Source organism: Pituophis catenifer, unplaced genomic scaffold, assembly GCF_029215685.1.
Source record: "Pituophis catenifer annectens isolate HBS135680 unplaced genomic scaffold, rPitCat1.0.hap2 SCAF_17, whole genome shotgun sequence".
Lineage (NCBI taxonomy): Eukaryota > Metazoa > Chordata > Lepidosauria > Squamata > Colubridae > Pituophis > Pituophis catenifer.
Genome location: NW_027256897.1, coordinates 8231198 through 8256006, shown reverse-complemented (window position 1 = coordinate 8256006; position 24809 = coordinate 8231198). Strand labels below are relative to the sequence as shown.

At 42.5% G+C, this 24809-nt stretch overlaps 1 protein-coding gene across 1 annotated transcript in view; it reads left to right on the top strand.

Moving 5' to 3' along the window:
• Window positions 1-1342: 1342 nt before the first annotated feature.
• The window catches only part of C5 (complement C5), a 52022-nt gene continuing 28555 nt past the window's right edge, over window positions 1343-24809 (top strand). The window contains exons 1-23 of the mRNA XM_070955931.1: window positions 1343-1422; window positions 2437-2629; window positions 2715-2883; window positions 4359-4429; window positions 6102-6193; window positions 6547-6629; window positions 7386-7476; window positions 7961-8066; window positions 8737-8863; window positions 10555-10670; window positions 12353-12553; window positions 13564-13767; window positions 13859-14068; window positions 14879-15028; window positions 16272-16401; window positions 17566-17628; window positions 19301-19501; window positions 19977-20061; window positions 20885-20961; window positions 21266-21405; window positions 22083-22316; window positions 23235-23295; window positions 24700-24789. Of these exons, the coding sequence (XP_070812032.1) occupies window positions 1358-1422; window positions 2437-2629; window positions 2715-2883; window positions 4359-4429; window positions 6102-6193; window positions 6547-6629; window positions 7386-7476; window positions 7961-8066; window positions 8737-8863; window positions 10555-10670; window positions 12353-12553; window positions 13564-13767; window positions 13859-14068; window positions 14879-15028; window positions 16272-16401; window positions 17566-17628; window positions 19301-19501; window positions 19977-20061; window positions 20885-20961; window positions 21266-21405; window positions 22083-22316; window positions 23235-23295; window positions 24700-24789 (2959 nt within the window). The 5' untranslated portion in view covers window positions 1343-1357. The remainder of the gene's footprint in view (window positions 1423-2436; window positions 2630-2714; window positions 2884-4358; window positions 4430-6101; window positions 6194-6546; window positions 6630-7385; window positions 7477-7960; window positions 8067-8736; window positions 8864-10554; window positions 10671-12352; window positions 12554-13563; window positions 13768-13858; window positions 14069-14878; window positions 15029-16271; window positions 16402-17565; window positions 17629-19300; window positions 19502-19976; window positions 20062-20884; window positions 20962-21265; window positions 21406-22082; window positions 22317-23234; window positions 23296-24699; window positions 24790-24809) is intronic.

Sequence of the window (24809 nt, the reverse complement as noted above, 5' to 3'; positions counted from 1 at the left end):
GTGGTGAAATCCACATTTTTTTTTACTACCGGTTCTGTGGGCGTGGTTTGGTGGGCGTGGCATGGGAAGGATACTACAAAATCTCCATTCCCACCCCACTCCAGGGGAAGGATACTGCAGAATCCCCATTCCCTCCCCACTCCAGGGGAAGGATACTACAAAATCCCCATTCCCACCCCACTCCAGGGGAAGGATACTAAAAAATCCCCATTCCCACCCCACTCCAGAGGAAGGATACTGCAAAATCCCCATTCCCTCCCCACTCCTGGGGGAAGGATACTGCAAAATTTATTTATGTATTTATGTATGTATGTATGTATGTATGTATGTATGTATGTATGTATGTATTTATTTATTTATTTATTTATTTATTTAATCTAATTTTTATACCGCCCTTCTCCCAAAGGACTCAGGGCAGTGCACAGCCAAGATAAAACAAACACATATATAAAATTTAAAAGCCATTTAAAAACATATTAAATAATTTGGTAAAATGCAGTATTAAATACTGCAACATCTCCATCCCCACCCCACTCCTGGGGCCAGCCAGATGCGGTATTTGCCGGTTCTCCGAACTGCTCAAAATTTCCGCTACCGGTTCTCCCGAACCTGTCAGAACCTGCTGGATTTCATCCCTGCTTTAGTGTCTGACAAACAAGAGGCAAAAATAAAAAGCACATTTCAAGAAATCCCTGTCAGTCTTTCTAATTGGAAAGGCTTTGCCTGATTACCTAAACCTTTTATTTTTATTTATTTTATTCTATTTTTGAATTTGTATACCGCCCTTCTCCCTGAGGACTCAGGGCGGTGAACAGCCAAATAAAAACATCAAATACAAATATTAAACACAGTTAAAAATATATATATAGATTTGGCCCCATTAATTAAAACGATAAACAAAACAAAACAATTAAAACCCTTAAAAAGAAATTAAGCCAGCCCGGCTTGTTGAAAAAAGAAAGTTTTAAGGGCACGGCGGAAGGCACTGAGGTCATGGATTCTCCTTATCTCAGGGGGCAACTGATTCCAGAGGGTGGGTTTGAGTTATAAATTCAAGGGGAGGCTGAAGAGTATCTCATCTTAGACAATAGAACTATCTAGTTTATATTTGTTTTGTTTTGTTTATTTAGACACCGCCCATCTCAGTGTGATTCTGGGCGGTTCACAACGACGCAACCAGTAATATAATCAGTTCCCTTTCATTTTTCCGAATAGAAAAGAGGAATTGTTTTTCCTATAAGGAACTAAATATACTCTTTGATGAATGATTAACTTCTCAATCAATTTGCTCACAAATTTCATCGAGGGGAGTTAAGACAAGGACATTCAGAGCTTGGTTTGCCCAGTCTATGCAGACATGATTTATCTAGGCATTTTCTTATTTTTGATGCTTTATGGAACAGGATTGGCTCAGGATCAAACGTAAGTAGTTGCTGCAAAGGGATGTCAGAATTAGACCAAGCTTAATTGCTGGGAAGGGTTAATTAAAACAGGACTTAAGCTGAGGATTAACTTGCATAATTAGAGTAGATTTGATGCAAACGCGATAAAATCTGACCTCTACCCATTTGTGGCTTTATGCAAATATGGATCTGAGTTACGGCTTCTGATTTTGAGTTTTGAAACCTCCTGTAACAGTTTCTTAGTCCGATAAGATGTTGAGAAAGCTTTCATTTCCCTGGGTGTCTACTTTGCGAGGCTAACAAATGGCCAAATTTCCTCCCTAAGTTAGCCAACTTCAACACTCACTAGGGGCTTTTTTTAAATATAGTTCTATTTTAGAAGCTGTTTGGAAATGCAAGGCTGAAATTGTGAGGCAAGTTAACAGAATAACAGAGTTGGAAGGGCCCTTGGAGGTCTTTTAGTCAAGCCCACAGCTCAAGCAGGAGGCCCTATACCAGTGATGGCTAACCTTTTTGCTATTGCGTGCCAGGAAGGGGGGGGGCGGGGGAGGTTCGCGGGCACGTGTGCCCACACCCATAATTCTATGCACCCTGCCCCGCGCATGCAACCCCCCTTCCCTCTGCTCCTAGCACACGATGGCCCGGTAGGCCCGTTTTTCTTTCTCACCTGGCTCCAGATCCTCTCTATGCATCTGGGGAGGGTGAAAACAGCCTTCCCCACTCCATCGGAGGCCCGAAACGGCCCGTTTCCCAACTTCTGGTTGGACAGGAAGTGACTTTTTTGCTGTCCCCAGCCTCCAGAGACTCCGACGCCTGTGCACCGGAGCTGAGCTGGCGTGCCAGGCAACATGGGTCCACGTGCCGCCTGTGGCACGCGTGCCATAGGTTCGCCATCACGGGTATAGGATCTCCTGCTTGAGCTGTGGGTTGGATTAGAAGACCTCCAAGGTCCCTTCCAACTCTGTTATTCTGATGGTAATGCCTTCTGTAAGACATAATGGATCGAAACGGTGATGATGTCTTTCTGTTGCAGGTACGTCATTTCAGCCCCTAAATTTATCCGTGTTGGAGCCTCTGAGCAAGTGGTAATTCAAGCCTATGGATACACCCAAGAATTCTCCACCACCATCTCTATTAAAAGCTACCCAGATAAAACAATTACCTATGCCTTTGGTACCATCCAACTGACTCCAGCCAACCTTTTCCAAGGCTCTGTCATCTTAACGGTACGTAATAGAGCACAGCTGACCCGCTTTAAGTTGGTTTGTGCCATCCTGCTTTTATTTAAAAGCATTTTCACCCCAAATCTAGGTTCAGCCAAAGGATTTAAGGACCAATGATCCCCAGACAAGAGTGGAATCTGTATATCTCGAAGCAACTTCGCCCCATTTTACAAGACAGAAGAAAATGCCGCTTACGTACGATAATGGGTTTTTATTCATCCAGACTGACAAGCCTATTTACACTCCAGATCAATCAGGTAAGTTCTTTTTCTCGTCTTGCTTTTATTTATTTTATTATTATTATTTTATTAGTTTGATTTATATGCCGCCCTTCTCCGGAGACTCAGGGCGGCTTACAATGCTTTTAAGCAATAGCCTTCATACTTTTGTATATCCCTGCTTAGTAGGGCTTTTGGCCCCCCCAAGCGGTGTTTTATTTTATACAAAGTCAGCTTATTGCCCCCACAAACCGGGTCCTCATTTTATCTACCTCAGAAGGATGGAAGGCTGAGTCAACCTTGAGCCTGGTGAGATTTGAACTCGCAGTAGTTGCAGGCAGCTGGCAGCTAAATACTACTTTAACAGTAGTTTAGTCCACTGCACCACCAGGCTCCTTAAGTCCCAGTTCTAGATTATCTTCATTCAACAAAAACCAAATCCACAAGATGATTAAGAATGGGAAGCCGAGAACTTTTATAATCCCTTTCATCATCAGCTTTTAACGGCTCCATAATCCCTTGCGGGGTGGAGTCTGGGTAACTGAATGGAGCAAGCGGAGTGTTTTAATGGCCGGATGCCTTTCCTGTCACCAATGCGGAGTTTTGTTCAGCAGATGTATCCTCATTGTGCCCAGAGAGAGAAATATCTGCCTCTACCTAGGATCGAACTCACAGCCTCCTGGTTCTGAGGTGAGAGCTCCACCTCTAGGCCACCGCACCACTCCAACTTTTATGATCCCTTTGACAGATTAAAAACATAATCTAAAAAAGATGGCGCCAAAGTTTCACTTCGCCTCTTCTCTTTTACATGAATTCGGAGTTTTGTAATATTTTCTTCCAGTTAGCTGCTTTCTCTTTAGGATCAAGTATGATCCTGTATAAAATCCAAGAGTGAAACTCTTTGCAACTCCATATGAGCAACAGAAGCCTAGTGAAAACAGCTTCTTACTAGAAGGTGGAGATATTAGAAGCTATTCCTCCAAATATGGAATTAGAGACCCATCATAGAGAAAGTCTTGATGGCCAAATCAATTCAATGAACTAAATATAGTCAACCAGCAGTTACAGGAAGTCCTCGACTTAACAACAGTTCATTTAGTCATCCTCTTTTAACAACCACATAATCCCTTGCGGGATGGAGTCTGGGCAACAGAATGGAGGTGAGTGGTCCCTATTTTTCTACTTGCATTTTATTTACGTGCTTTCGAACTGCTAGGTTGGCAGAAGCTGGGACAAGTCACGGGAGCTCACCCCCGTGGCAATAGGGATTCGAACTGCTGAACTGCCGACCTTTCGATCGACAAGCTCAGCGTCTTAGCCGCTGAGCCACCGCGTCCCTTTAAAACAAACACATCTGTCTTAATCCTTTACAGAAGAGGCATTTCTGCTTTTCCTTCCCTCCAGAAACTCCTTTGATGAGGATGCCTGAATCTGACATATCTGCCGACTTCAGGAATTGCTCATATGGGTTGCAGCTAATTAAAATTAAATGTCATTTCGAATTATCTTTACAGTGAAAGTCCGAGTCTACTCGCTGAATGAAGAACTGAGGCCAGCTCGGCGTGCAGCTGTCTTAACATTTGTGGTTAGTCCATCTTAGCGTGCCTTTATTTACATTTTACATTTTAAGCCTAAACCAAACAGGACAATATATATGGTAAAAAGAAATAATAACTGCTTAATATCTATGGAGCTTCTCAGTCATCTAAGTCATGGCTGTCCCAAAGGTTGCTTTTTCAAAACTTTCTTTGTTTTTCCTTGAAGACAAGAAATGGAAACCGAGTGGAGCAAGTGGCCAGTTTAAAGTTTCTGGGTGTTATCATAAAAAGAGGACCTGACCTCACATTGCAGCACTGGTCAAAAGGGCCCAGTAGACATTATACTACCTGAGACTTCTCAGGAAACAACAACTGAATGGAAAACTGCTGGTGAGCTTCTACCGCTGCACCACAGAGAGTATTTTAACTTACTACATCTGTGTATGGTTTGACAATTGCACAGTGGCAGATAGGATAGCACTCCAGAGGGTCAACGTCATTGCCCAGAGGATTACTGGCTACCCTCTCTCCTCTTTGGAAGAGGAGCTCTTTATAGCTCCCGCTGCCTTAGGAAAGTTCAAAACATTCTTAAAGATCCATCTCACTCTGGGCACCCTTTTTTTTTGAACTATTACCATCTGGCAGACGGTACAGGACAATAGGACCTCGGTGCCTTCCGCCGTGCCCTTAAAACTTTCTTTTTTTCAGCAAGCCGGGCTGGCTTAACATATTTTTTAACATATTTTTAAATATTTTTAATTGGCTTGTTATCTTAAATTGGGGCCAAATTAATATATATATATCTTTTTAATTGTTTTTAATGTTTGTATTGTATGTTTTTATCTGGCTGTACACCGCCCTGAGTCCCTCGGGAGAAGGTGCGGTATATAAATTCGAAATAAAATAAAAAAATTAAAAATAATTAAAAATAAAAACAAGGACAAATAGGCTGAAAAACAGCTTCTATCCCAGGGCAGTAACTATATTGAATTCTACTGTATACTGCAATATTAATGCAATATCAGGGGTTTTCAATTCAACTGTATAGAATGTGGAGGAGGTGTGTTTATTTTTTATGTATAATGTACACTGAAGATGGCATTTAATTTTGTTGTATGAGGTGCAATGACAATAAAGTAAAGTAAAGTAAGACAAAGTAAAGTAAGTAAAGTAAAGTAAAGTAAAGTAAAGTAAGACAAGACAAGACAAGACAAGACAAGACAAGACAAGACAAGACATTTTGCTTCTCAAATGATTTAATTCGATTTTAACTGGTTTTTTAATTTTTTGTATTTATGTATCTTATTGCTTGGCTGTTCACCGCCCTGAGTCCTTCGGGAGTAGGGCGGTATACAAATCAAATAAAACAAACCCAAAAATCTTCTATTGTGATGGCAACTGGAAAATCCATCTGCCTTTCGAAAAAGCAACTTTTAGGGATAAAAATCTCCTTCCTACCAAAGCGACATCTTCACTAGCAGTCCCTCCTTTTCAGATCTTGGATCATTATTTATAGATAAAAGAGAATCGGAGACTAAGACTGGAAACATACTAAAGATTATTAAATGTAATTTGATGAAGTTTAAGGATTTGGGCATCCATGGCATTTTTAAAAAGACGTTCTACATCCCAACAGAAATGACTAATATGTCAACTCTCAATAAAACTCCACAAATGCCTTGTGCTTTTTTTCAAAGTGCTCTTTTGTCTCTCATGAAGGACCCAGATAAAGTAGAAGTGGACATCATACGTGAAGAAGATGCTACCGGAATCGTCTCGTTTCCTGACTTCAAAATTCCTCCATATCCTAAGTAAATCTATTTACATTTTCAATACAATACCTTGAATTAAATATTAGTTTGCAAGCGAAATGTACAAACACAGCAGTGAAATACTATGGAAACAAATTTGTAGGTATGCAGATTCCTGCATCCAATTAAGAAAATGAACAGAAGGTGAAAATTGGTGTATTTAAAATCCGGGCTGCCATGCATTTAAATGGCCACACGATGGCAGCAAAGCATTAGATTTTATATTCCAGTACCTCATGTATGTATTTTGGAACAGAGAAATAATCAGATGTACCGAAAAGAAAAGACTATTTAAAGATCTACAATTATTTAACTGCATTATGGGATGTCTTGTTATTATTATTTTTTTTTAGGTTTGGTATTTGGACCATTAAAGCCAAGTATGATAAAGAATTCACAACCTCTGCCGTAGCAAAGTTTCAAGTGAAAGAATATGGTAATCTTGATGATTTTACTGGGTTATTACTACACATATTCATGCCATGATGAGTATTATTATATATTTTATCCCAATATCCCAGTGGTGATCGTGCCTAATATTTCTGCCTTCTATTTTGCCCACAACAACCCTGTGAGGTGGGTCAAGGCAGAAAAAGTGGCTGTGCTGAAGGCATTTGACTCAGCTGGGGCAGTTTGAGAGATAAAACTTGGAGTTAAATATTATGACTTTCAGCTGATGTTGCTTGGAAGCAACAGAAGCTAAATTCCCCATGTAATATGTCAAATCTTTACCATTTTAATCTATAGTGAGAAGCATTTTCCATCATATACATTTCTCAGGGCCCAGCAGATAAAAAAAGATATTCTTTTTTAATGTAAATTTTAATTTGTTCTTAACCTGGGGTTTTAAATTTGTCTTGGGCTAAATTGATTTAATTCGATTTTATTTCTGCTCTTAATTTTTGTATTTTATGTGTTTTATTTTGTGCCTGTTCACCGCCCTGAGTCCTTCGGGAGTAGGGCGGTGTACAAATTAAATTAAATTAAAATAAATAAATAAATATCTTCTGTAGAAAATGTTTATATATATATATATATATATATATATATATATATATATATATATATATATATATATATATGTGTGTGTGTGTGTGTGTGTGTGTGTGTGTGTGTGTGTGTGTGTGTGTGTGTGTGTGTGTGTGTGTCATTGAACTGTTAGGAAGAAACTGTCTTTTCTTTTACATTTCAGCCATGCCAAGATTTTCGGTTGAAATTATTCCAGAAAACAGCTTTATTAGCTCTAACCATTTCGAACGCTTCAAGATTACTATCGTTGCTCGGTAAGACCAGATTGTCAATTTTATGAGTTTCTAGAAAGAATGCAGAGAAGAGCAACCAAGATGATTTAGGGGACTGGCGGCTAAAACATACAATGAACGGTTGCAGGAACTGAGCATGGCTAGTCTAGTGAAGAGAAGGACCAGGGGAGACAGGATAGCAGTGTTGCAATATTTGAGGGGCTGCCATAGAGAGGAGGGGGTCAAGATATTTCCCAAAGCACCTGAAGGCCAGACAAGGAATAATGGATGGAAACTGAACAAGGAAAGATTCAACCTAGAAATAAGGAGAAATTTTCTGACACTGAGAACAATCAACCAATGATCGTTGCCATCAGAAGTTGTGGGAGCTTCATCCCTGGAAGCTTTCAAGAAGAGACTGGACTGCCATCTGTCAGAAATGGTGTAGGTTCTCCTGCTTGGACTAAATGATCCCTTCCAATTCTGTTATTCTGATGTTTGTGTTGCTTCGGTCTCTGCCTTCAAGGTATTTTTACAAGAAGAAGCTGAGTGAAGCCGAAGTTTACGTCCGCTTTGGAATCATTCAAGGAGCCCAAAAGAACATGTTACCCAAATCGTTGCGTCAAGTTCACGTAAGCCTGGAATGAGACCACCTCCCCCCCCATCAAGCCTCTTCCCTGTTCTAGATTCAGGGTTCTAGGTTTATCTTGGCAAGGGGAGGGGGCGACATCTAGGTTTCCACTTTGAATGTCACGGTCAGAAGACAATATTTGGAACAGAAATTTAGCTCTAAAAATCCACGTCTTCTCCGTACGTGATTTCGTTCTCCATAGAATAAAATGTTTGTTAGCAGAGCTGTGTCACTTTACATTGGAACTGTTTATAAATAATATGGATCAGGTTTTAAAAAAAAAAAACCCACAGAAGAAGGCGCCAATTAAATCTGTTTTGAGACTGGCACCTTCTGCCTACTAATCTTAAAGTGAAGCAGGACCAATTAGGGAACATGACACTTGGATGCAATCCAGATCTTCTCACATGGCATTTTCAAGGCTTTATTGTGTCTAAATGTGAGCGCGAAGGCTGTTTGTTATCTCTGGGCAGGAAAAACCTCTCTGCCTCTGATGTCGATATGGGTTATCTGCAGTTCACAAGCCCCAAATATTTTGCCCAGTTCAATTTAGGTAGCTTCCAGACCAGATTTTACACCAATAAAGGAGGAAATCCACTGTCTGTATCCAAAATCACTGGGTTCAAGACTGCAATAGACTACTAATTTCTTGCTTTGTTCCTAATCTTCAGATGGACGAAGGCGTTGGGGTGCTTTATTTTAATAGCCAAATAGCTATCCGTGAATTGGGATACAGTGAGCTCTCAGATATCGATGGGGCCACCCTCTATATCGCAGCTTCAGTGCTGGAGACCAGAGGTAACTGTCTGTCTGTCTGTCTGTCTGTCTGTCTGTCTGTCTACTTATCTATCTTTATTCCATCCATCCATCCATCCATCCATCCATCCATCCATCCATCACCTATTTCTCTCTCTCTCAATTATCTATCTATCTATCTATCTATCTATCTATCTATCTATCTATCTATCTATCTATCTTTCTATCTATCTATCTATCTATCTATCTATCTTTCTTTCTTTCTCTTTCTTTTTCTTTCTTTCTATCCATCCATCCATCATCTTTCTCTCTTTCTTTTTCTCCCTCAATCATCTATCAATCTCCACCAATTCATCCATTCCTCTCTTTCTCAATTATCTATCCATCCATCCATCCATCCACCCATCATCTTTTTCTTTCTTTCTTTCTTTCTTTCTTTCTTTCTTTCTTTCTTTCTTTCTTTCTTTCTCCCTCAATCATCTATCAATCTCCATCCATCCATCCATCCATCCATCCATCCATCCATCCATCATCTTTCTCTCTCTCTTTCTTTCTCCCTCAATCATCTATCTATCTATCTATCTATCTATCTATCTATCTATCTATCTATCTATCTATCCATCCATCCATCCATCCATCCATCCATCCATCCATCCATCCATCACAGTAGTACTTAGACTTATATACCACTTCACAATGCTTTACAGCCTTCTCTAAGCGATTTACAGAGCCCCCAACAATCTGGGTCCTCATTTTATTGATCTTGGAAGGCTGGAAGGCTGAGCCAACCTGGAGCCAGTCAGGATCGAACTCGTGGCAGTGGGCAGTGAGTTAACCTGCACTACCGCCTTCTAACCACTGCACCACCATAGCTCATATAACTCATGAGTTTTATTTCTATAAACCTTTCACCCCGGCTGATTAATTAATAGAATAGAATTCTTTATTGGCCTTGTGTGATTGGACACACAAGGAATTTGTCTTAGGTGCATATGCTCTCAGTGTACATAAGGAGAATAAAATACATTCTTCAAGAATAAAATGATACAACACTTAGTGATAGTAAAGGTTACTAATAAGCTATCAAATCATACTAAGAAACAAGTAAAAACAATATAAATTGAAAGATACAAGCAACATGGTTATAGTAATAAAGGGGAAGAGATAGATACCAGGAAGGAAGGGAAGAATAATAGTAATACAGTCTTAGTAAATTATTTGATAGAGTTGTGGGAATTAATTAGGGCAGGGGTGAAATGCACCCCTGCCCTAATTAATTCTCACAACTCTATCAAATAATTTACTAAATCCAGCAGGTTCTGACAGGTTCTGGAGAACCGGTAGCAGAAATTTTGAGTAGTTCAGAGAACCGGCAAATACCACCTCTGGCTGGTCCCAGAGTGGAGTGGGAATGGAGATTTTGCAGTATCCTTCCCCTGGAGTGGGATGGGAATGGAGATTTTGCAGTATCCTTCCCCTGCCATGCCCACCAAGCCACGCCCACCAAGCCACGCCCACAGGACCGATAGTGAAAGAAAATTTGAATTTCACCACTGAATTAGGGCATTCATCTTAGACTTTAATATCACATTTGGTTCCCCCCCCCCTTTTGTTTGCATTCTACATCATCAGAGTCCTTCAGACCTGTTCAGTAAATAAAGGAGATTTTTTTCCTGGTCAAAGGAAAGGCAATATTTCTTTAACTGAAAGCATCCAATCCTTTCTTCTGACAGATGGCCACAGTGAAGATGCTGAGCTGACTACCATTAAATACACCTTGTCCCCTTACAAGTTGGATTTGATTGCCACGCCTCTTTTTGTGAAACCCGGACTTCCTTATTTCATTAAGGTGAGTCAAATCCGATGAAGTTCTCAGTTGGGTCCTGCTTGGCTCACCTTTGGTGGTTTTCTCTTGTGAGATTTCTCACCTGCCAGAATACAAGAGCCTTGGTGGTGCAGCGGATTAAGTGCTGTTATGTAGCACTTAGCTGCCAGCTGCCTGCAATTAGTGCAAGTTCAAATCTCAACCAGGCTCAAGGTTGACTCAGCCTTCCATCCTTCCGAGGTAGGTAAATTGAGGACCCGGATTGTGGGGGCAATAAGCTGACTTTGTAGAAACACTGCTTATGGGGGGTCCAAAAGCCCTAATAAGCAGGTATATACAAAAGAATGAAGGCTATTACTATAAGTGCATTGTAAGCCGCCCTGAGTCTTCAGAGAAGGGCGGCATATAAATAGAAATAATATATATATATTTATTTATTTATTTATTTATTTATTTATTTATTTATTTATTTATTTATCATATTTGTATATTTATTTATTTATTTATTTATTTATTTATTTATTTATTTATCATATTTGTATACCGCCCTACTCCCGAAGGACTCAGGGCGGTGAACAGCCAAAATAAAATACAGAGACATACAAAAGTTAAAAACTATTAAAAACAGATTAAATAATTTAGGCTCAAAAAACAAATTAAAAACATCCAATTTATCTAAAAAACATTTAAAACCCAATTTAAAAGCCAATTTAAAGGGAGAGTTAGGCCAGACCAGCCTGTTGGAATAAAAACGTTTTTAGGGCGCCGCGGAAGATGCGTAAGTCTTGGATCCTCCGTATCTCCGGGGGGGGAGCTCGTTCCAGATGGCAGGTGCCCCCACAGAGAAGGCTCTCCCCCTGGGGGCCGCCAGTCAACATTGTTTGGCCGACGGCACCCTGAGGAGCCCCTCTCTATGGGAGCGAACTGGTCGGTGAGAGGCTACTGGTGGCAGAAGGCGGTCTCGTAAGCACCCTGGTCCTGAGCCATGGAGCGCTCGAAAGGTGGTAACCAAAACCTTGAAGCGCACCCGGAAGACCACTGGGAGCCAGTGCAGCTCGCGCAGGAGGGGGGTCACATGGGAGCGCCACATCGCTATGTGGCGATAAATCAATCAATCAATCCAGATAGAGATGAGTGATTTGCTGACAAATTTGTTTCAGACGCATCCCAGTTAAAATAAGGCTGTACAACATCAACTTTTTATAAAAAAAAAATATAAGGTACAAGATTAAAACAATCTTGCCCAGAAACTGGGCAAGTTTCTGCATTAGAAAGAATGCATTAATTGCATTCTTTCGCACTGCCATGAGGCCCTCAAACGTGTACTGATCAGGACACGAAGAGTAGGCATACAAATGTGTTGTCTGCATGTCAGCCCAATCCTTGGTCCTGCATGTCCTTGGTCATTCTGTTTTTCTGTTTTGGTAAGTTAGTAACCTGTGATCACAGGTTATTAACTGAGATATAAAAATGTTCAATGCAATAATTGAAGAACATCCGTTCGGCAAATTGATCCAACCTGATCTAGATAGGACAACTTTAGCTGTAAACTTGTGAGTCTTTCTTACCGCCCATAGCTTTGTACCTTGGTGGAGGTAAGATAGCCTGTTGCTAAGGATAGTAAGGATATGGTTTCTATTATTATTATTATTATGAGCAGTGTTGGTTAAGATTAGATCATAAGCAAAACATTTTTGTGTAAACAGGCGCGGGTGAGGGATATGTTGGACATGTCGATTGGCAACGTTCCTGTGGTTCTCAAAGCTACTGCCTTGAACGACCAACTGGAAGAGACCAGATTAATCGAAGAAGGCTCGGACTTTGGGTCTGGTTTAACAAGCTCAAGAGATGGAACAGCTATCTTTACAGTTAACATTCCTTCCGACACCAAAGAATTGGAGTTCAAAGTGAGTGAAATATTTCCTTTCTCTGATCTAGAACCATGGAGGTTAGAAATTCTGTTTTTACATAGTACCACAGAGCAAACAAAACAGTACAGTCACCATGTGCTTTACTGCTTAACTATTGTAACTGTAACAGGAGAAAAAAGAGCATAGAGTATATATACCATAGATCAGTGGTGGGTTGCTCCTGGTTCGGTCAGATTCGGGCGAGCTGGTAGTGGTGATGATGTGACGTCTCTATGACTGTGAGCTGGGCCTGCCCACCCATTCGCCCCCGTGTTATACCTACCTTTATTTGTTGCTTTTTAGCCCAGCTGATAGGTGCGGCAGAGTGGATTGCTGCGCCTTAGCTGGGCAGAAATCTAATGCGCTTGCGCAGTGTGCAAGTTCGGTGCATGTGCGAGCAAAGCGAGTATGTACGTGGCGATCGCGCAGAATATGCGAACGCAAATAGAACCAGTCGTAACACTGGTTGGAATCCACCACCGCCATAGAAACAAACTTGTAAACACTGCTGTCTACTGGCTGAGTAGTTGTTGCATAGAAATACATTCCACTGATGAATTCCAACAAAACTAAACGTGTTTTGAGGTTTTTAAGAAGAGACTGGACAGCCATTTGTCCAGAACAGAGGGTTGGATTAGAAGACTTCCAAAGTCCCTTTAAACCAGGGGTGAAATGCTACCGGTTCGCTCCGGTTCGGGTAAGCTACCAGTTCCTCCGAACTGGTATTTCCGACGATCAGCTGTGCTGCGCGGTTTCTAGCAAAGCTAAATTGCGTGGCACAGCTGATCCCCCCCTTGCTGTTCTACTTACCTTCCCAAGCTTCTTTTTGGTGCGCACTGCACATGCGCAAGCAGTGTGCATTTTGTGCCCGGCAGCACTGCGCATGCAGCGTGCGTTTGGCACATGGCGCGCGTGCACGGCCAGCAAACCAGTTCCGATTTCACCACTGCTTCAAACTCTGTTATTCTGCATTCATGTCCTCTGTTGTGTTTTGATTTTTTTCTTAGATAACAACGGCAGATAAATCTTTACCCGAAGAGAATCAAGCCAGTGAAACTTATGAGGCCAAATCCTATGTTTCTCTCAGTGGAAGCTATTTATATATCAGCTGGACTTCAGACCACAGAGCCCTCCAGGTTGGAGAGACCGTGCACCTCAAAGTACACCCGGCAAGCCATTACATTGAAAAAATACTACACTACAGCTATCTGGTACGCCTTGTAAACATAATTTAACTTTCCCTAAGAGGTCCCTAAGAGGTTGAAGCTCTGGAACGTCATCATCTTCCCTCCTTTCTTTTAGATCTTATCCAAAGGGAAAATAATCAAATACGGGACTCAGGATAAGATCCAAGGCTTGTCTTATCAAGGGTTGACCCTCCATATAACCAAAGAAATGGTCCCTTCAGCCCGTCTTCTGGTCTACTACATAGTCACGGGAGAAGGAACCGCAGAGCTGGTAGCCGATTCGGTCTGGTTAAACGTCCAGCAGAAATGTGGCAACAACCTTGAGGTGAGCAGAACCCCATCTTTGGATATACCGTATTTTGCGGAGTATAGGACACCCTTTTTTCCCCCCTAAAAGAGGGTGAAAATTTGGGTGAGTCTTATACACCAAATGTAGCCAAAAACGTAAGGCACGGAAGCGGCGATGGTCTGTGGCAATCCCTGCAGCCTGTAACAGCTGATTAGGGGTATTCCAGGAGGCTGATCCACCTGCCAATCAGCTGCTCGTGCTGAATCAGGCCGCAATAATGTGCTGAAGCTGGCCTGGCTGTTTGCTATTTGCTGCAAGGACTGTCAGAGTTTGCAGCAGCAATCACATTCAGAGAGCCCATACAAGTAACTGATTCAATAACTTCTCTTTATATATAATATAACACATGAAGTAAAATATACAATACCAAAAGCAGGTTTTCCAAGCAAAACACAAGCAGAGGAGAGGAGTTTCAGTTTCAGTTTTGAGCAGCAGACTAGTTTGCAGCTTTAGCACAGACTCAGAGCTGCAGAGCTAAGCCAAGCCCAGGCTCCTTGCTGTCTCCTTCCTTGTTGCTCACACAGCAAATACTGTTTCAGTTTCCAAACAGCCCTCAACTCCCTCACACACTGACAGAATGCTAGCCAGATGAATACTGATGGATGCTGGTAGGCAGAGGCAGATTTTTTTTTCTTATTTTCCTCCCCAAAAACTAAGGTGCATCTTATATTCCGGAGCGTCTTATACTCCGAAAAATACAGCATGTATCCCACCAAACTCCAGAATCTCCTGAAGACCTCTTGAATGTCCTTTTCCGTGTCACATTTGGCCTTCTCGCCGTTGCAGGTCCGCATCCTGAAAAACGGAAGAGTTTACCAGCCTGGAGAAGCTGTGTCACTTTCCATGACCTCCGAGTTTGACTCCCTGGTGGCTCTTTCAGCCATGGACAAAGCGATTTATGGAGTGACGGGAAGCAAGCAGAGATCTATGGAAAAAGTTACGTCAGTGTCAGGGTTCCAAGTAATACCCCCAACGAAAGAAGACTCTGAGGCGTGAAGTTCCTCAAAAGTTCCATTTTATTAGAGCTGTCATATTGGCACATCTGGGAAAACCCGAATCTGAAAGCTTCCAGGTTTCCCCCGCCCAAAGGAAAGTCCAGATCCCTGCCCAGCACTCACATGTCCATCACATGGTCCAATCCAAGCACCATCCCAACTGGAGATGTCTCCCAGTTCCATCCGTCCAGGTGCAGGGCAAGTTGTCCTTGACTCTCTGAGAAAGGAATGTTATTTTGACTACATATTTCCCCAGCTCCATACAATCCCCCCTCCCAGTTTCCCACAGCACTAAATGTGGCAGGCCCGAAGGCCCAGTGCAAAAGATGGCTTCCAGGCCTGACAGCCAGGCTGAAAGGAAAACATTTGGCGTTCCTCATGCCTCCTTAAAGGGGACGTGATGGCTCAGTGGCTAAGACACTGAGCTTGTCGATCGAAAGGTCGACAAACTTACTTAACAAAGGTCTCGCTTAGTAACAAAAAATTGGGGCTCAGTGGTGGTCGTAAGTCAAGGAAGACCTGTACGCTGATTTGTTACAATCTCTTAATGTGGTCATCAAAAAAAAAAAAAATCTCGATTCAGATTAACAGAGTTGGAAGGGACCTTGTAGGTCATCTAGTCCAACCCCTACAAAGTGACATCGTTTTAATCATTTTTAGTCCTTTGGAGTCACGTATTTGGGGTGAGCAGCCTACAAATTGACTAGCTAATTCTCTTAACTTTGAAATAATACAAAATACTGGCAGCTCGGGTTTTAGATTTCGGCAAGGGTTGGCCTCCCCCAAGCTTGTTTCAAGTTAGTTTCCGAACGTTGGCGTTAGCAGAAATCCTGCTGATGACGTTACCTAGAACGGTCACGAAACGTTCAGAAACTCAATTGAAGCAAGCTTGGAGAGCCAACATAATTCTCCTAACTTTTCAACGTTGCTGAAGTGATTGCCAAACGTTTACACAACATCGGGAGAAAGCAAGAATACACACTCCGTTTTGCTAGGGGGAAGCTTAAGGATCGACAACACGACCCCTGCGGTGGTATGTGGAGGGGGGGGCATAGGAAGAGCTGCCCCCATTGTGTTCGCTTTAGCAAACGGTCCTGGTTCTGTCGTGAATTATTTTGAGGAACGCGGGTGTGAGAAATGGAAGGGATGGAATCTCACCTTCCAACGTGTCTCCTACTCCGCAGGCTCTCCTTAAACTGGAAAAAAGTGACCTGGGCTGTGGGGCCGGAGGAGGAGAGAACAATGTGGATGTTTTCCGGATGGCCGGCCTCACCTTTCTCACCAATGCCAATGCGGATGACCCCAGAGAGGAAGGTGATGACATGTTTCCTTTTAACCATGATATAACTGTCCGTAAACCTTCAGTCCTTAAATGCAGACGGGTAGCATCTGATTTCCAATTTGCTTCCTCCTCCTCTCCTCCTCCTCCTCCTCCTCCTCCTCCTCCTCCTCCTCCTCCTCCTCCTCCTCCTCCACACCCCCTTCTAGACTGATGATATCACTTAGTTTGGTAATGAAATGTCTGCAAGAAAATAACTAAGCTCAGAGAGCACCAAGGATCCCCATGGCCCTCCTCCTCCTCCTCCTCCTCCTCCTTCTCCTCCTTTCTTTCGTTCTCCTTCCCTTCTGCTTCTCCTCTTTCTCCATCCCTCTTCCTCCTCCTTCTCCTCCTCCTCCTCCCCCTCCTCCTCCTCCTCCTCCTCCTTTCTTCCTTTCTCCTTCTCCTCCTTTCTTTCATTCTCCTTCCCTTCCCCTTCTCCTCTTTCTCCATCCCTCCTCCTCCTCCTCCTCCTCCTCCCCCTTCTCCTCCTCCTCCTTTCTTCCTTTCTCCTTCTCCTCCTTTCTTCCTTTCTCCTCCTCCTTTCTTCTTTTCTCCTTCCCTTCCCCTTCTCCTCTTTCTCCATCCCTCCTCCTCCTTTTCTTCTACATTCTTCCTTCTTCTCCTCCTTTCTTCTTTCCCTGCTCCCTCCTCCATCTTCTATTTTCCTAACCTCTTCCATTTTCCCCTTCTCTTCCATGTCTTCCTCCTCCTCCTCCTCCTCTTCTAGCACTGATGATGTCACTTAGTTTGGTAATGAAATGTCTGCAAGAAAATAACCAAGCTCAGAGAGCACCAAGGATCCCTATGGCCCTCCTTCTCTTCCTCCTCCTTTCTTCCTTTCTCCTTCCCCTTCTCCTTTTTCTCCATCCCTCCTCCTCCTCTTCCTTTACATTCTTCCTTCTTCTTCTCCTTTCTTCTTTCCCTCCTCCCTCCTCTCCTCCTCTTCCATTTTCCCCTTCTCTTCCATGTCCTCCTCCTCCTCCTCCTCCTCCTCCTCCTCCTCCTCCTCCTCCTCCTCCTCCTCCTCCTCCTCCTCCTCCTCCTCCTCCTCCCCCCAGCACTGATGATATTACCTAGCTGTACATTGTGTATACTTCTGGGATAACTTTGCTGCTTTTGATTGTCACTGATCTCTTTTCTTCCATCGGCTCCCACAGATGAAACTTGCACGGCGATCATCAGAACAGCCCGTTCCCTCAAGCCGCACATTGAAAAACTAGGTACGCTGTAAATTCAAATATGGGGGGGTGTCCTTGATGCTCTGGGGTGCTTGCCCCATTTTCCCCACCACATTCGTTAAGTGGATCACTGCTCAGTTCTCAAATTAGCAACACGGTTGTTCAGTGAATTCGGCTTCCCTGCTGACTTTACTTGTCAGAAGCTAACAAAAAGGGATCATATACCTTCCTGCAATCCACCCGGACCAGTGATGAAATGTAAAATTTGTTACTACCGGTTCTGTGGGCGTGGCTTGGTGGGTGGGGGAAGGTAATGTGACTGGGTGGGCACGGCCAACTATTTTTTTTAACTTTTAAAACCATTTTTTCTACAACCTCTTCGGCCAAAGAGGTTGGTAAAAAATGATTTTAAAAGCCTCTGACGATCCCAGCTGAGTTGCCTGATCGTCAGAGGCTTTTTTTCTTTTAAAAACATTTTTTCTACAACCTCTTCGGCCAAAGAGGTTGGTAAAAAAATGCTTTTAAAAGCCTCTGACGATCCCAGCTGAGTTGCCTGATCGGCAGAGGCTTTTTTTTCTTTCAAAAGCCCCTGACGATCCCAGCTGAGTTGCCTGATCGTCAGAGGCTTTTTTTTTTCTTTTAAAAACATTTTTCTACAACCTCTTCGGCCAAAGAGGTTGGTAAAAAAATGCTTTTAAAAGCCTCTGACGATCCCAGCTGAGTTGCCTGATCGGCAGAGGCTTTTTTTTTTCTTTCAAAAGCCCCTGACGATCCCAGCTGAGTTGCCTGATCGTCAGAGGCTTTTTTTTTTCTTTTAAAAACATTTTTCTACAACCTCTTCAGCCGAAGATGTTGTAAAAAAAATGCTTTTAAAAGCCTCTGACGATCCCAGCTGAGCCGCGGAATCATCAGAGGCTTTTTTTTTTACTTTTAAAAGCATTTTTTCAGTAGAAAAAATGTTTTTAAAAATTAAAAAAAAAGTCTCTGATGATCCCGCAGCTCAGCTGGGCATGGAGGGGGGACAGGGATGTTTGCTACCGGTTCTCCGAACCACCCACTGCCATCGCTACCGGATCAGGCGATCCGGTCTGAAGCAGGAGCATTTCATCCCTGACCCAGACGCTGCAACTGTCATAAATGTGAGTCAATTGTCAAGCATCCAAATGTAAATCACCTGACCACAGGGAGGCTGCAACGGTCATAAGTGAGAAAAAAGTCACTTTTTTTCAGTGCCCTTGCAACATCGAACAGTCACTAAGTGAATTGTTGTTAAGTCGAGAACTACCTATACTATTTGTATTTTTCGGACTATAAGACGCACCGGTATATAAGACGCACCAAAATTTCGAAGAGGTAAGCAAGAAAAAAAAAAACATTTTTGCCCTCCCCAGGCCCCAGGAGCACTCTGCAGGCCCATTTTTTTGCAAAAACGGGATGTGCGGGGCTGGGCTTTGGAAGGCCAAGAAGGCTGTATTTGGTGTATAAGACGCACCAACATTTCTCCACTCTCTTTTAGAGGGGGAAAAAGTGTGACTTATACTCCAAAAAGTAAGGTAATTAACTCATCCGTGATCCAAGACTAAAGCAAGCTTCTTATTCCTCCTTTTCCTATTTCAGTTCCAGCTGTTTCTCTTATCCAGCTCACCCAAAACATTCTGAAGGGCTCTAAGCCACCGGTTATCCTTTTTGTTTTTGTTTCACATCATCCTTTCAGTGGCCCAGTTTCAAAACCAGCATATTCAGAAGTGCTGTCGGATCGGAGCGGAGCCTTACCCCTTCCCGCAGACGTGTCAACAGAGAATCAAACGCATTAAGGGTGGAGCGAGGTGCGTTTACGCCTTCCGGCTTTGCTGCGACTTTGCTTTTAAGAGACGCCTTAATGATACGCACAAGCATCTACTACTGGGGAGAAATGGTAGGTATATGCCTAGCACACCTACATAGAAAAAGCGATAGCCCTTAGACTTATATACTGCTTTAGAGATCTCTCTAAGTGGTTTACAGATTCACCCTCTTGTCCCCAACAATCTGGGTCCTCGTTTTACCAACCTTGGAAGGATGGAAGGCTGAGTCAACCTTGAGCCAATCAGGATCAAACTGCTGGCAGTCAGCAGAATTAGCCTGCAATACTAATTCTAACCACTGCGCCACTATGGCTCCTAGATACAGCACTAGGCAAGCATTCAAATTTTGATCACGTGACAATGGGGATGCTGCAACCGTTGTTAAGTGTGACAAATGGTCCTGAGTTCCTTTTTTTAGGGCTGTTGTAACTTCAAACAGTCACTAAATGAATGGTGGTACATTAAGGACTACTTGTATAGCCCTTTTATTTTGATTTGTTAACTGATGTTGTGTTTTTGATATGTCCAATAATTTTTTTTTTATAGCCTTTAACGCTCTATTGGACGTGGCCCCGCAAATCCGAAGTTTTTTCCCTGAAAGTTGGCTTTGGGAAGTCCATCCAGTTCAAAGGTACAATATTGTATAATGTTGACTCCTTAGAGGTGATTCAATCTCTTTACTAAATGTGTTATAATCACACAAAAGCTGTAGGAGGTGAGCAGGCTGAGCCTGAGGGAGGGGTCAAACTTGTCATCAGTCACAACAGAGGTGGGATTCAGCAGATTCTGACCAGTTCTGGAGAACCGGTAGTGGAAATTTTGAGTAGTTTGGACAACCGGTAAATACCACCACTGACTGGCTCCGCCCACATCTATTCTCTGTCTCCCGAGTCCCAGCTGATTGGAAGGAAATGGGGATTTTGCAGAATCCTTCCCCTGGAGTGGGGTGGGAATGGAGATTTTACAGTATCCTTCCCCTGGCGTGGGGTGGGAATGGAGATTTTACAGTATCCTTCCCCTGGAGTGGGGTGGGAATGGAGATTTTACAGTATCCTTCCCCTGGAGTGGGGTGGGAATGGAGATTTTACACTATCCTTCTCCTGCAATGCCCACCAAGCCACCCCCACCAAGCCACGCCTACAGAACCTGTAGTAAAAAAATTTGAATCCACCACTGAGTCCCTGCATGCCCGCAAGAGATTTAACTCCAGCCCACCTTGAATTCCTTTCTTATCTCCCACTCATTTCCCTTGACCGTTAGTAGCTCAGATTCTATTGGAGAGCTCAAGCTTGCAATAAATCTTGATACTCATTTTTTTGAACTGCCTGGATTTTCTGATTTCCCTGGCACTTGGCCTCTTAGAGGACCTCTGAAGTCCCTTCCAGCTGTAGGATTCTATGATTCTCTCTGCACTGAAACTAATAAATCAGTTCTTGTTTTTATATCAAACGCAGGTCCAAGAATCTGCCTGTCACCCTGCCTGATTCTCTAACTACCTGGGAAATCCAAGGTGTTAGCATTTCAGATAAAGGTATGTAAAATAATTTATTTATATAGGTTTTGTCAGAGTTTCTTGCAAAAATCAAATCCAGGAGCACACACAGATTGTTATTCTTATAACAATCTTCTTATATTCTTCTTATTTCCAGGTCGAATCTCTCTTTGTACAGTTTCCATCCATTGTTCCTTGTCTGGCCGTCGGGTGCCTTGTAAAATAGCTTCTCCTCTCTGTGGCAGCCTCTCCAATATTTCCTTCCTGCTAGCATTGAAATAGGCTTATGATATGACCAACGAAAGTTTATTCATGTCTTTTCTTTTCTGTCTGGTACACACAGGTATCTGTGTCGCTGACACTCTCGAAGTGGAAGTCATTAAAGATGTTTTCATTAATGTCCATATTCCATACTCCGTTGTCCGAGGAGAGCAAATAGAATTAAAAGCAACCATTTACAATTACAGCACATTGAAGTCTAGGGTAAGCAAGTGGTTTAAAAAATGTGACTTAAGAGCCACTCCTTGTTTTCAGGGGCGACAATAGATTCTTGGAAATAGGTGGCCTTTAGACTAATTTCCTGTATGAAAATAATAATGATTTCTTCTCCTTCTCCTTCTCCTTCTCCTTCTCCTTCTCCTTCTCCTTCTCCTTCTCCTTCTCCTTCTCCTTCTTCTTTTCCTCTTCCTCTTCTCCTTCTCCTCCTCCTCTTCCCCTTCCTCTCCTTCTCCTTCTCCTTCTCCTTCTCCTTCTCCTTCTCCTTCTCCTTCTCCTTCTCCTTCTCCTTCTCCTCCTCCTCCTCCTCCTGTTATATCTACCATGTCAAGTTGTGAGGATGAGAAGCACTGCTCTATATTGTTAGAAATACAACTCTACCAAAGTAACATAATATATTGTGCCTGTTTTAAACCAGGGATCTTGAAACTTAGGAACTTTTAAGACTTGTAAGCTTCAACTTTCAGAATTCACCAGCCAGTACATGCTGACTAAGGGATTCAGGGAGTTGAAGCCCACAAGTCTTAAAGTTCCTAAGTTTGAAGAGATTCTTCTTTTAAAGTAATATCATTAAAAGAAAAAGCGAGCATCCTGGTGCTCCATTTAGTGTTGTTTCTACTGGCGTATTGTCCTCTGCTACTAATTCTTCATGGTGACTGTTTCAGTTTTGCCTGAGGATCAACGTGCAAAAAGGAATCTGCCTCTTTGGTGCCGCTAACACCTTAAAGGATGGTTCACAGACCAACATCTGCTCTCCCCGCCAGAAGGACATCCAGAGTTCTTCTATTATGGTGGAGACATTTAAAGTTCTTCCTCTTGAGTTAGGCCTCCTCAGCGTCAACCTCACACTTCACAGCGACTCGGGCAAGGAAATCCTCGTCAGGACATTAAGAGTGGTGGTAAGGCTGAGACCTTGGTCTTGGGTGGAGGGGAGGATTTTCCACGCATCTCCTTTAATTCTTTATTGGCCAAGTGTGACTGGACACGCAAGGAATTTGTCTCCAGTGCATAAGCTCTCAGCAACAAAGTAATATAATTACAAGATAGAAGAGACAGAAATAAAGGGAATATTAATGTATTACATTTTTATTTGATAAAATGAAAGTAATAATGAGAAATAGGTGGGATAATTGAATAATGCTAGACTGTATCCTAATATAGATGTGTATTGTTATGGGAATTTCATAAGTTGATTGTAATGTAATAATAATGTTCAATCTGATCAGTTTTGTTTGTATTGGAATATATGGGGCCCAAATATTTATATTAAGTGTTTTTCTATCAAGGCACCTAGTCTAGCCCAGCATCTGGGAGGGAGCATACTGCATCCCTTTAGCCTTTCAGCTCCAATCCAGGAGCCCTCAAGCAGTCGCAATATAAATTTATATATATGCCACAAAGAAGAGGAGCTCGACCTATTTTTCCAAGCACCTGAGGGCAGGACAAGAAGCAATGGGTGGAAACTAATCAAGGAGGGTAGCAACTTAGAACTAAGGAGAAATTTCCTGACAGTGCGAACAATTAACCAGTGGAATAACTTGCCTCCAGAAGTTGTGAGTGCTCCAACACCGGAAGTTTTTAAGAAGATGTTGGACAAGCATTTGTCTGAAGCGGCGTAGGTTTTATTGCAGGCTAATTAAGCTCACTGCTGGGAGTTTGATCCTGAACTGCTGAAGGTTGACTCAGCCTTCCATCCTTCCGAGGTCGGCAAAATGATGACCCATATTGTTGACTCTGTAAACAGCTTAGAGAGGGCTGTAAAGTACTATGAAGTGGTAAATAATTACTATTGCTATTGACCGGTTCTTTGGTTTTAGCCCGAAGGTATTGTAAGGGAGAGTTATGACGGTGCCACGCTGGATCCCCAAGGTGTTTATGGTATGTCAGTTCAGTTTATTGGAGGGAAAAAAAAGATAGACATTTCTCTCTCATTATTTTCTTTCTTTCATTGGTATCAGGGCCCTCAAGTCAAGAGGAAAGAACAGTTCTCAATCAATAATATTAGGAGTTGCAGTGGGTCTAGAGAAGATGGTAGAACTGTATTTGGTCAGAAATAACATTGTTATAAATTATCTATCTATCTATCTATCTATCTATCTATCTATCTATCTATCTATCTATCTATCTATCACCACACAGAGGAAACAAAGAGTACTGTCACCATGTGCTTTACTGCTCAACTGTTTTTACTGTAATAGGAAACAGGAAACTACTTAGAACAAAAGATCACCACTTTTAAATACTGCCATCTACTGGCTGAATACTACTGTAGTTGTTGCATAGAAATACATTCCAACACACACCAAGCATACATTGTCCAAACAGCTGAATGTTTCCCCAACATTTCTTTATTCCCTTTTTGAAAAAGCCAGGTCCAACTTCAATAAATAAATCCTTTTATTGGGTATTCCTCGATTTGTCTTCCCAGTTTTGTAGGGTGCAGAAGGAAGTGTTTGTTTCCATGTAAATACATCAAGACATGTATCCCCTGTTTTAAAAACATTCCACCTAGTTGCAGGGAGCTGTCAGCCCTCTTATCAGAGGGGAAGAAAAAGGCAATTCCTGCTCCAAGGATTTCATTCTTTGTAATTTAATATGGAAGATGCGATAGAGGGCGCGAGACATAACCCTCCCCATTGCGTCCTCTATATCAGGGGTCGGCAATCTTAAACATTCAAAGAGCCACAAAGGTCCTTACCGGAAGCCCCCGTTCAATTCTGGAACTGACCAGAAGTCTGGTTCCCCCATCATAGTCTCCTCCTAGTGTAGCGTCCTTTTTCCTCTGATGACTGGAAGTCTGGTTTCCCGCCACCATAGAGTCTCCTCCTAGCACGGCATCCTTTTTCCTCTACCCATCCTAACCAAAAGCCCTATCAATTGTGGAGCCGACCAGCAACAGGGAGCCGCAGCAGAGGGATGAAAGAGCCACATGCGGCTCCAGAGCTGCGGGTTGCTGATCCCTGCTCTATATTAAATTTTAAAGGGAATTTATATTTAAGGGAAAAGATGCATTTACATGCCAGGACTCCACGTGGATAGAAACGAATCAAGGCAGAATTACTGCATTTTTATTAAGGGGCAAAAATAGTTGGGAGAACTTTGTGTAAAGGTGTTCACTCCCAGTTCACCCATTTCATCTGCCTTTTACCGCACTAAAGGGTGAAAGGAAGGTCCAGGATTACAGTCTTCCTATATTTTGGTAGCTTATTTATGCGACCTAGCTTGAAACGCATGATGTACTAACATGAAATTTCTGGCTTTGTTGTGGATTGTCAATGGCAGGCACAGTCGTGAGGCAGAAAGAATTTTCTTACACGGTACCACGCTACATCGTCCCCAAGACGCAACTCGTAAAGACACTCAGTATAAAAGGTAAAATGTAAGGAGAGAAG